The following is a 12,972-nucleotide window of genomic DNA, read 5'->3' as shown; positions in this document are numbered from 1 at the left end:
GTCAGACGGCTTTAGTTAAAATGCCACACCTGATTCATCTGAGCTTAGATTAGAGTCCTCTGAATGGCTGGGGCCACCTACTCATAGGCAAGCAAATATTCCAGAGGTTTGAGTCACCTCAGACATTTTCCATTTCCAAGTAGGGTCATATGTCAAACTGTAAGGAGTATTTTTTAAACAGCAGTATCTATAAGCAACATCAGAGGGTGCTTATTGGAAACTCCCTCCTGAGATTATGTTTAGGGCAAGACTGTCAATTTAAATGAGCACCCCAGGCGGTGATTATATAGGTGATTCACTGACCACACCTGCAGAAAGAGCATTATGTTTAACTTAACTTCATTAACCCCTTATTAGATGGTAACTCATTTTTACAAAATTTGTTGGGTTTAGTCTGTTTTCCAGGCATCCAAATTAGGCTTCCATTGTACGGTGGTAGCTAGAGTTTTTAAAGATTAGATTTATACTTGGTCATTTCTAATATTCGCAGAATTTTCTTTTAATTCCTAAGACATCAAGAGTCACAGTGTTCAGATGCTTGCATCAAGGCCCTGATTTAGATATATGAATCCAAATTCAAGTCAAACTCTCCTCATTTGATTTTTTCCACTGGAGTCAATCTTTTTGGAGAATTTTGCTCTTTGATAGTGGTGATGAGAAAGAGGAAGAGCAGAATGAGAGTATGTGCAACAATATTTCATTTGCTGGAGATATTTGATTCTCATACCTACCATTATGAGGTTTTCATTATGGGCTTCATTGCACAACCATTTGTAAAAGCACTTATTCATTTCAACAAATATTTAATAGAACCAATAATGATTTTAACTGCAATGAAACAATTGATTAAGCCTTTCCACCTTGCTTAGGAATGAGGAAGAAGTTACAATCTTAGATAACTGGTGGATACCTTCTCTAGATGCCTTTCACTAATTTAAAAATTAGTGACTGCAAATCATTAGCAACTGCTCTAGTAGAATGTGCTTTCTTAAGTTCCAAATCCACAATCACATGGGTATCTGAAATCTCTGGATACGAATGATAAAAATCCAAATGAATAAATATAGGAGAGTATTTCCAATTAGATCTTTTTAAAGTAACTTAACTCTTTGAAGCTGCCACTTCTCATGGTGGGGATGAGAAAGAACTTTGCACACACAGTGAATATATGGAAACTTACATTTAAATTTTTAAAAATGTGTCACTCTACCCCTGAGAAATGAGAATGGGCTCTAAGATTCATAGCGTCAATCAATCGCTTCATTGGACTCAGTGTCCCATCCTTAGTATAAAACACAATTAGCAGAGTCCAACATTGAAAGAGAACAATTTCGGGAATTTAGTTAAGTCAGTATTATATTAAAGGAGAAAATGCCTTATAGTTCTAGTGGAGATCAGTTATTGGTTTTAGACTATATCTAAGCCAAGCCAACCAAGCAAATCCTTAGTTACCATATGGATAATCCCACAGTGTCCCTGCCCACCATGAAGAAAGAGCCATGTAGATGTGTTGAGCTATGGCATATCCTCAGCTTACTTTTCTATTTTATATATGTATATGCATATATATGTATGTATGTGCATACATATATATATTATTCTATTATGTATGTATATGCATATATATAATAGAAAAGTAAATATATATAAATATATACAAATGTATCCCTGAAAAAGTACAACTTCCTCACTTGTACAATGGTAAAGTAGGTGCCTGTGTAATCAACCCTCTAACTCTGAAATGTAGGCATCAATATATAGTTACCAACACATGTTTACTGGGGGTCCTCTATATATTCCAGACAGTACTGGGGATAGTGCAATAAACTAGAGTCTGGACTTCAAAGCTCTCAACTTCTAGCTGGGAAAAATAAAGAACAAATATAAAAAAGTGAATGAGATCATTCCGGCTAAGTGTTGAAGAAGATAAAATGGGACAACGTGGTGTAATGTGGTAAACTGTAAGTAGGTGTGGAGTGGTAGGTGAGGTGGTCAGAGAAGGAGTCGTTAGGATATAACCTGAGTTGGGATTAGAATGGTGAGAAATAGGCACCCTACCTGCGGGGCTTGGGAGGGAGAGGCATGGAACATTCCAAACAGAGTGAACAATAAGTACCCACGCTGAGCTGGAAGCATGTTGGAAGAACAGAAAGAAGGCAGGTGTGGCTGAAGGACAGTGAACCAAAAGAGCAGAGGCAGATCAGAGCTTGGGAGGAAGGGGGTGGGTAGGAAGGAAGAGCTCTAGGTCATGCAAGACTTTTTACTTTATTCTACAAGTCATAGGAAACTACTGGAGAAAAGTTTTCAGCAGGGGAGTAATACTTTTATTTATGCTTTAATAAGGTGCCTCTGGTTGCTGTATGGAGGATAATCTACAACAGGTGGAAGCAGCATATTGCGTTAGGAAGCTGGTTTGATGGGTTGGACCAGAGCTTTAGCAACAAAGATATTGAGAAGCAGTCGGATTGGGGTTATCTTTTGGGGATAAAACCAAAAGTACTTGCTAAGGGATTAGATGAAGATTGTGAAGGAAAGAAAGAAACCTAGAAGGATCCTTAGGTTTGGGGCTCAAACAACTGGGCAGATGGGGAAGGCTTGAGCTGGGGAGAAGATTCTTGGCCAATGTTTTGGTGGCGAGATATCAAACGGAACGGTTGGTCGACTATAATGCATTTAGAGCAAGGGGGAGAGGTCAGGCTGGAGAATAATGATACCTGAGGGTTTGGAACTGAATGACATCACCTGGCCAGAAAGTGTAGACAGGGAGGAGAAGAGAGATGAGGGTGAAGCTCTGGATCACCCAACATTTAGAGGAAGAGAGCCAGAGAAGATAATGTAACCAGGGAGCTTAGGCACACACTAAACTTGGGTGAGGAATATCCCTCTTCTCTGTGGAGCATCCCTCGGCCATCTGTCACCATGGTGATACGCACTGGGTATATACTGCCTGCAACTTTTTCATGGGCTCTATAAACAGATTTAATGCCCAAGGTGAGGAAGCACTTTCTAAACAGATTCCAACTTACCTATTATTAGCTTGATCAAAGTGTCATTTGTTTATTTTAGTGAGTCAATATTTATTTTAGTGAGTCAGTCTTACAGTACCTTTAGAAAGACACTAGTTTTTTTTTTCTTTTTAACCCATATTTCCTGTTAGGAAAAAAAAAAAACCAACCACAAAATAACTCTGTTATAGTTTGTTATTACATACTTCTGGATAATCATGTATTTGCATAATTCTGTCCTCTTTCTCCGATATTTTCAACTACTACAAGGGCTTGGGAACTTGCTTAAGGATGTCTTTCTGGGAGAGTCCTCAAAATCTAGATGATCTAAAAATGTTCTCCCTGAAGAGTTACTGAAAGTTACCACAGATGTAGCTCACTCACCCTACATTTCCCCCTAAATTTGAGGTAAACTCAGTGTTGACTCACTTCCTTCCAATCAGCTCTTCTATTAGAGCTGATGATGGTCAATTGCTGGGGCCACTTTGATTTAACCCTCTAGCAACCCCCAGGCTGGCTGCCTAACTTTTGCTTAGCATTATGGCTGATGTTCCTGTTTTTAGAAATCCCCCCCAAATTCTGTGTGTTGAGGGCGGGGGGGAGGGAGGCGGGCACATACACAGGTAAGGGTGGGAACGAGGGTGTGGTCTGTGTGGAGAAAGCATTTCTTTTGAGTCAGAAGACTACATTCCAAGCTGACTTTCCACAGAGAAAAACTATGACATAGGTTACATTCCTGATGAAAGTTCAGACGCCTGAGTTTTAAAAGGCAGAATGCCTCTAAGCACAATTGTTAATATACCACGAATGATGTGCTTTTTATAAGGCATAAGAAGGGTCTAGAATGCGCATAGGATGATTAGGTAAAACATTACAATAACCAATCCTGTAAAATGTTACATTAATGTGGAAGGGTAGTGAAACTTAAATGAAAGACTCTTAGGACTCAGGATGGAGAGAGCCCAAAGCCAGGGACTGAGGAGGAAGCTGGGGCAGAGCTACGCAGAGCCTGGGGAAGCTAAGAGTGTGTGAGTATGCGTGTGTGTGTGCGCGCGCACGCGCACACGCATGGGGGTGGAGGATGGGGGGGACAGTGGGGGGCAGGGAAGGAGGCAGGGGAGGCAAAGGGTAGAGGGAACATAAGATATTGAGTACCAAGAAGAAAATAAGCTGTCTGGGCAACCACACTGGCTAGCTACAAGCCCTGAGAGATCCAACTATACTACAGGAGTGAACTATTTTAAGTCACATTGCTGTAAATTGAGGCCCATTTTAGAGTAAAAACCAACACTGGCGTGACTGACCTATGAGGTCCTTTGTACCAGAACTAGTGTTATTACAACATTCCACTTTGCTTATTACAATTAATCTTATTAAACAGTCCTCTCAGGCATCTTTCACAAATGCACTTTCTTCAAAAATTATTTCATGTGGCTACAAAAAAGCAGTGTGCATTAAACACCGGGAAAGATGTGTGTGCATGTGCCTGTGTGTGTTTTTAAAACCATGGTCTATTCAGTTAAGTCCAGCCTTGCTATTAGATTGAAAAAAATCTCCTTCCAGGATCCTTATCATTATTGTGAAGTATTTGTTCTTTGAATTTCTTGTCTTGTTTTTGGGATCACTTTATTATGCAACATCTGCTCTGAATTTCAAATGTGATAAACAGAGTATGAGTGTTGGTGGCAGATGGCTAATGACCGGCAGCGACAGGGCATTCAAGCCTGCCTTGTTTTCTGGGAAGCGATATTTTCATGTTAATTTGCTCTGTGTCCTGCAAAGATGAGACAAATCACCTGCTCATAATTCAGGCAAAGTGGAGACCACTAGGAGCCGAGCGGGGCCGTGGCTTGATTCCTTTAGGGGTGAGAGGAGAGAAGGCTCTGAGAGGCTTTCCTCATCAAGTCCAGGGACCAGGCAGTCACTTTGCATTATGTCAGATGGAGAAAGATGAATCAGCCCTGGGCATCCCAACCTGACACCAGAGCCACTGTTTACTGCAAGCAGATATTATTCATGAAAACAGATCTTTCCCAGAGGCAGAAAACAGGTGCTATTAACAGTGTGTGTCAGTCTCTGAAGTCTGGGTTTTGTAAAATAAACTTAATAGTACATTTTATCTCTTACTGAAAATGTTACAACCAACAGAAATCTCTAAGAAACATTCAATCGAAGATAAAATGAAATCTAATTCACAGAGAAAATGACCCACACAGACACATAAACCTTGAGGTCTTTCGGCCTTCTCAAGCCATATAGAATTCATCTGTCATAGAGATACGCAAATAAAATATAATTTTTATTCCAAGACTGAGTCATCCAAAGAGGCCATGTGGTCTTGAGCTGAAAGAACTGTGTTCTACTTTGGAGAGGCAGCTGGTGTTCTCTGTGAGCTTTCAGTGCCTTTGAATTTCTATTTGTGAAAAGCGTGTTACATGTACAGAATGTCCAAAGAATGAAACTAGGTTCTCAAAGAGTTTAAAAGATAGTTGAGAAGCCAGGTCATATACTAGGAGAGATAATGTACTAGAGAGGGAAGCCTGAGTACCAAATGATAGTTTAGTAAAAGAGGGCATTACCTTTGAAAACATGTAAAGCATAAGATTTTACACAGGAGTCTCTCCGCATATATATCCTGCCATATAGTTCTTTTTCTGGATAGCAGTTACACATGACTAAGGAACAACGTGACGGAATTTGTTTACAGCTCTTTCTGATCCTCTCTCATAAGGTAGCAGATAAAGGCATGAAAGAGAAAACCTAACAATCTGGAAGCCTTTTTTTTTTTCTCATAAAGTCCCCATAAATGAAAGATGCTACATAAACACAGGTACTCAAAATGTATTATGAACCCCCAAAGAAAAAAATAAGACAATCATAAGGTGTCAATTATTGCCTAAGTTTAAGCGTGGCGGTCTAAGAAGACAATGTCGAATCTCAAATGATCAAATTAAAATTAAACAGATGGCACTGCATTCCTCCACAATTAAGTACATCAAAAAATAACATTCTGAACTAGAAACAGGAAAGCAAGATATGGCAACAATAAGCCTACGAGGCAAAGTTTGAGTATTTGTTGACGTCACAGCATAGCAGTCAAGAGGTTTCTTTATGCAAATGTCACCATCAACATGAATGAATATATCTCAAGACATCAAGAAAAGAGATTAAAGAATGTGATGAAAACTTCAAGATGAAGTATGAATAAGATGTATAAATGTATTTATTTATTTATTTTTAGAATAGGTGTATTTTAAAATGTTGGAAAGAACCTATGATTTTATTTTATTCTCATAAGCCTCTCAATGACAATTTTCAGTCCAGACCATATCATAATGACAGAATTTCCCCGAATGAGTTCACCCAACTATCAACCTTCACAAACACTTAGGGCTTCAGGGGTGGTTTTCTGCCTTTTTTACTTTTAAAAACAAATGGTATTTAAATGCATGTAAAAATTGTTATGTGATAAATGTAAGCTGGGAAAATAAGCCCATCATGGGCTCTTTTTTTGTTTGTTTGTTTCTTTTCTTTTTCTTTTTTTTTGGTTGCACCATGTGGCATGTGGAACTTCCCTGACCAGGGATCGAACCCACACCCCCTGCAGTGGAAGCACAGAGTCTTAACCACTGAACCACCTGGGAAGCCCTCATGGGCTCTTTTTATAACAAACAGGTTGATGAAAATGGTACTGAACAGAAAGAGTTTACCTCTGTAATAGCTAGTCAGAGACCATGCAGCATCCCAGTTTTACCCAAGTACGGCTCACCTAATGCAATTTATGTCCTGAATGTGCACTCGAATATACTGAATTGAGGCGGACCAACAGGTAAACAGTGCCACAGAAAACATGGTGGGGGACAGGTGGTGGAGGAAAATTCCCACAGCCTAAACCATCTGAATATGAGGTCTTTCCCTGACTTCCTGTTTTACACCTATTTCATGTTAAAATATTTTACCTATTTGTCTATTTTGCAACATGGCGAGTTCTGATATATGCAAGACAATGTCAAGAATAATATATCTGATTTTGAAGAACATTTTAGAAAATATTTTGGTACCATAATGCAAAGAATCAGCTACAGACTGTGTTTATTCATAAGTAAGAGGGGTTTTTTAAACTTGAAAACACCAAGCACCAACTAAACTACCTAAATAACCATAGAGAAGTGTCCCACATGCTTGTGTGTGCTCTTATATTCTAAGGTCCCCAAGTGCAGGTTCATGACTCATGCAGTTTTGTGTCCTCAAAGTGCCTAGCACAGAACTCACCCTGTAAATATTCAACTAACCTTTGTACGAGTATATTCAGAAAAACTTTTATTACAACAAAGCATTCTATATAAAGAATCCAATCCATGTTCCCAATAGGTTCCTCATAATAACAATATTCACTTGATATAGTTATTGAGACTTCTCATAAATGAGCTATACAACAACAAAGTATTTCTGTTCTCTGGCTGTGTGCTTGAAAAATTCAATTAACCAGAACCTCAACTAGCTGGAACTTCCTACTGAGCAGCTGTTTATCCTTCATACCAGTGCTTAAAAAGATGTCAACTTAGAAACAAAAGATAAAAGTGTTCATTAAAAATAAATTTATGTCAATCACATATTCAGCTTAAAACTATCCATTTGATAGTGTTATAGTGCTTTTAAATGATTACTCATGTTTTTAATGATGACCTTAAAGAACCTCAAACACAAATTCTAAAAAAAAAACAACCCCTTATACTTAATAAAGAAGAAAAGTAGATCAGCACATTTCAGAAAATTTTTAAAAATTAAGGATGAATGGGCATATATCTGGAGAAAACTCTAATTTGAAAAGATACATGCACCCCAGTGTTCATGGCAGCACTATTTACAATAGCCAAGACATGGAAGCAACCTAAATGTCCTTTGACAGATGAATGGATAAAGAATATGTGGTATATATATACAATGGAATATTACTCAGCCATAAAAAAGAATGAACTACTGCCATTTGCAGCAACATGGATGGACCTAGAGATTATTATACTAAGTGAAGTCAGACAGACAAAGACCAATATCATATGATATCACTTATATGTGGAATCTAAAAAAAATGATACAAATGAACTTATTTATAAAACAGAAACAGACTCATAGACATAGAAAACTTATGGTTACCCAAGGGGAAAGGGGCGGGGGGGGGGTAATAAATTAGGTTTGGGATTAGCAGATACAAACTACTATATATAAAATAGATAAACAACAAGGTCCTACTGTATAGCACAGGGAACTATATTCAATATCTTGTAATAAACTATAATGGGAAAGAATCTGAAAAAGAATATATGTATATGTATAACTGAACCACTTCACTGTATACCAAAAACTAAAAACAACATTGTAAATCAACTAGACTTCAATTAAAAAAACAATTAAGGGTGAAGACGAAAAGGGTCTTGCTTTTAAGTTAGCAAAAGATGTTCAATGAGCCATTAACATACAAATTAATCGCCTGAAATATTTCAGTTGACCATAGTTTTATTTTACTACGAAAACATCAAAACACCATTAACCGCAAACCTTAAATAACCACAGCCCTTGCACCCACCTCTACCTCTGTGGGGCTGTTGCCCCTGATGGCTGAAGAAATTTAACAGCCTCCAAGAGAATCTCCTGTTCAACACAGAATGAAGTGACACTCCCTTTCCCTGAAGAGATGAAGAACTCAGAAATACTTTTAACAAGTTACCTTGTCAAAAGCTTCTGTTGATAAGCACCAATCCCCCGCTCCCCAACCTTGGCTTGGCCATCCCCCGGCTCCTCTCCTTCATCTCACCTTAGTGACCACCTTTTTGCCTGTTCCTCTCTGAATCCTGCTTACCTCTCTACTCCCACCCTTGGGAATTTCCCCCACCCCACTTCATTTTCTACTCTTGCCCGATCAAGCCTTAGTTTAAGCACATCACTCTGGTTTATCAGTCATTTTAGCTACACATAGTTTTGCAAATGATTCCACTCAGCAGCCTCTAATGTCCTAGGAGAATTTAATGTGAAGCTCGAAAGATCTATGTAGGTGGCAGTGTAGGGTATAAATATATGGTTACCTTGTCTCGCTGCCCAAAAAAAAATGACCTCCCCCAAATGAAATTTTTGAACTTAGAAATAGATCAGAAGAAGCTAACGCTTATTTTGACAGTCTGTGTTTAAGCTGTTGGAAGTCATTTAAAAAACAATTTTCAATTAATTATATCTGAAGAAAGGTTGGCAATGTGTCTTATTTATTGAGTACCTATGTGCATAAATCACTGAGTAGGGACTGTCAGGATACAAAGATGAATGAATAGGTAAGACATGGACACAAATAATGACAATTAAATGTAGAAAATATGATAAAGAGGGAAAGAGATGTAGAACAAGCTATAAGACAAATGAGATTACATCCAGCTATAAAGTTTGCTCAAATGATATCTGGGGTGGGCCTTGAAAAATGTAAGCAGAGAGTTATTGGTGGGGGGAGCAAAGAAATGGCAATGAGAAGGAAGCCCACGGAGGTAGGAAATTATGAGCCACAGTAAGAGGATGGGGATTAGCCCAATCTGGCCAGAAAGCAGAGTACACAAAACAGGGCTATACTCCGCCCTGCATGCTGAACATGGTATTTTGGACAAACTCATAAAGGAGAGAACTGAAGCCACAGGATTGGAATAGAATTTGAGTGAAAAGAGGGATGCAGAGATAGAAGAGAAAAGGACCAAGAACAGGTAATTAGGAATACCTATGTTTAAAGGGCCTTACTGTCCTTGAAACTGCTCAGGAAGCAATGAGACCATTCCTGAGCACCATATTCTTTTATGAAAGGCAGAGAGGAGAAAATAAATTCTACATTAGTCTAAAACCAAAGAAATAAATCATTCAATACATCAAGTTCTAAATGTATCAGTATCTGGGAACACCACCTAGTTATCACTAAAAGACATTTCTTACTGTTTTCAGAAGATAAACTGTTTTCAGCTATTAACTCCTATCTAAAATGATGCTGAACTCTAGAACTCATTTCTACACAATGAATGATAAGGTAAGGAGTCTGTTTCACCTAATTCACAAAAACAAACAGATCTTTGTGAAAACCTGCCCATGATATGCACAGATCTACAAGATCGACTGGGAAGTTCAATTAAGCAGCACAAAGTAAGACCAACAAAGCTTTATAAGTAGCTCTTCCCATTAGACTTAAAGGAAGAAAGGACCTCTAGTCAATACACTGCATCTAGCTTGCTGACCTCCAAGGAGTCTTAAGTCATCTTTGAATCCCAAGAGTTTGGGATGGTACTTGACACTTAGGCTTCCTATAAATGTTTTATGAATGAGAAGAAAATGGAGAAAGAAGGGCCTAACAATCAATATTTCAGATTTACATAGCATAGGTATGTCCTAGGACCAGTATACAATTACAATATTCAATATACTCATGAATGATGTTTTAAATTACAACCCTTAGAGTCCACAAACGATCAGAAAAAGGCTGAGCTATACTTACTACACTATACTTTCTAAGCTTAGGGCCAGATAATGTACAAATAGATATTTTCCAATAATTTTAATATGTATTAGAACTAAAGGGTTTTTTCCACTGAGCCCTAAAATTAGTGAACTAGAATATACCCCATTCTTTAAACATCCCACTTAGTCATACTAGATATATTTAACTATATATTGAGTTCCAAAGGCTCTAATTTTGGCAATTTTCATAAGGAAAGAGTGCCATTGTTTATATAACAGTGTGACTGTTTGACCAGGCAGAGAGATGATTCTTAGTACCTTTATGGTTTCAGTGGGCACTCCAGGCTCTGGAACTTTATCCAAATAAGTGGTCAAGTCTTGATCAACATGTTCAAACACTAATGTTAGTTTGGTTTCTCTGTCTGTTCGTGACACTGTGCACACATCAAACAACCTAAAAGGAAAAAAAAAAAGGAGGTATTAAGTAGGTGGTAATAAGCAAAGAAGTAACCTGTAAGTCTTACACATATCCCTCAATTTGATCACGTAATTAGGGGGAAAAAAAGGACAGGTTTGATCATTCCTTGTGATAATATGTAAGGATACCTAATAGGATCTGATACTTTAATATCGATATGAAAGTTCAGGGGCGGAGCACTTAGTTAAGTGGTGACAAAATCCACAGTGGCAAAGAGAAAGCAACACGACTGCAACATGAGAATGTCTGCTTGGAGAGCTCCTTAGTTAAGATCTTAGGTAGAACTTGCTGATAGAGATAGTTTCAAAAACTGCAGCCTCTAGGAAAAATATGGTTCTTAGCTCACAGGTCAAGAATTATTAAAGAGACAGACTGAGCATTTTTTGGAGATGCTGGACTCTGTAATTTAGATTTTCCTGGAATTTAAGGTCTTATGCCTATGAAAATAACTATAATGGAATATGGAGAAATTTGGTTTATTTCTAAGAAAGCCTTCTCATCCTGGTGAATCAAATCATTTCCCTAGAATGGGCATGAATTCTTAGTTTCAAAATTCCAAATATCATGCTAATAAAAACTGTGAAATTTTAACTTTTGCGGGGGGGCAGAAATTGCATTGGTAAACTATATTGCCCTTAGATGATAAAGGCAGATTGACAAACTTTGTAATTATGTTTGGATGGGAGAATTCAATTCCTTCCATAAAATCCTACAACTAATTCAAAATTTAAGTTTTAAGAACAAAGCCTTCAGTAGTCAAAAGAATTTTCAAGCCAAAGGACAGAATTTCCGTTAGCTTCAACAGACAAAGGATACTATCTGGCACATGAGATGCTCACCAAACATTTAAAGAACTAAACACACCACCCATAAACAAGCTATAAATAAATTTCTTGACAAGAATGTAATATAAATACTAAGAAAAGGCTAATAAAAGTGCTATTCATATTACTTTCTTTCATTTTTTAAAATGAAACAACACCTTCTTCAAAGAAACTAACTATAAATGTGCATATAACCCAGTTACTGAAATGCAGGGTTGACTCTCAGTTATCCACTTTGTACATTACCTCTTAAATTTTTAATGCCTAGCTGGTTCACCATGCCACTCTACTGCATTTCTGGGCTAAATGGGCTCCATAACCTTTGGTACTTCAGTGTTAATCTAAAGTAAAGTTTAAAAGAAACTAAAGAACACCATAATTAAGTTAAATCAGATGGGGTGAACACCACCAACAACAACCACACATACTTTATAGCCAGGTCCAAACTCCTTTTTAATTTTGGACAGCCTGGGGTGAGTTCTACAACGCCATTAAAATCAATTAAGATCAACAGAATTTCTTCCTTACGTTTGTCTACTTCCAAATATTCTGACTTCTAAGTTTTAATTATCTATTTATAAACTTAACTTTTTTAAATTTCTAAAGTCTTCGAGTATCACTAATGTGACTTATTCTGAAAAATTATTCTGACAAAGTAAAAACTCCTAATTAACAAATTTATTAAAAATAATGCCATAAATCATATGCATGCCGTACTGTGAAAAATATGATTGCTATCATGCATGGATCTGAAACCTGGGAAGTTTATGAAAACAACTCTTTCAAAATTTGGTAATTCGAGGTAACTACCATTTATTCATAGGCTCCTTTGAACCATCTTCTTTCCATTAAACCCGCATACTTTGACATCTTTACTCTTTTCTTCCTTTTTTTTTTTAACATCTTTATTGGAGTATAATTGCTTTACAGTGTTGTGTTAGTTTCTGCTGTATAACAAAGTGAATCAGCTATATGCATACGTATATCCCCATATCCCCTCCCTCTTGTATCTCCCTCCCACCCTCCTTAACCCACCCCTCTAGGTGGTCACAAAGCACCGAGCTGATCTCCCTGTGCTATGCGGCTGCTTCCCACTAGCTAACTATTTTACATTTAGTAGTGTATATATGTCCATGCCACTCTCTCACTTCGTCCCAGCTTACCCTTCCCCCTCCCAATGTCCTCAAGT

General features: G+C 37.7%; 1 protein-coding gene across 3 annotated transcripts in view; it reads right to left on the bottom strand.

Moving 5' to 3' along the window:
* CDK6 (cyclin dependent kinase 6) overlaps window positions 1–12,972 on the bottom strand; it is a 221,788-nt gene that overhangs the window by 149,303 nt on the left and 59,513 nt on the right. For all 3 annotated transcript variants that reach the window (XM_061198564.1, XM_061198563.1, XM_061198565.1), the window contains exon 3: window positions 10,800–10,935. In XM_061198564.1, coding sequence (XP_061054547.1) covers window positions 10,800–10,935 — 136 coding nt within the window. The remainder of the gene's footprint in view (window positions 1–10,799; window positions 10,936–12,972) is intronic.

Source organism: Eubalaena glacialis, chromosome 8 (genome assembly GCF_028564815.1).
Source record: "Eubalaena glacialis isolate mEubGla1 chromosome 8, mEubGla1.1.hap2.+ XY, whole genome shotgun sequence".
NCBI lineage: Eukaryota > Metazoa > Chordata > Mammalia > Artiodactyla > Balaenidae > Eubalaena > Eubalaena glacialis.
This window is presented reverse-complemented; position numbering and strand designations above follow the sequence as displayed.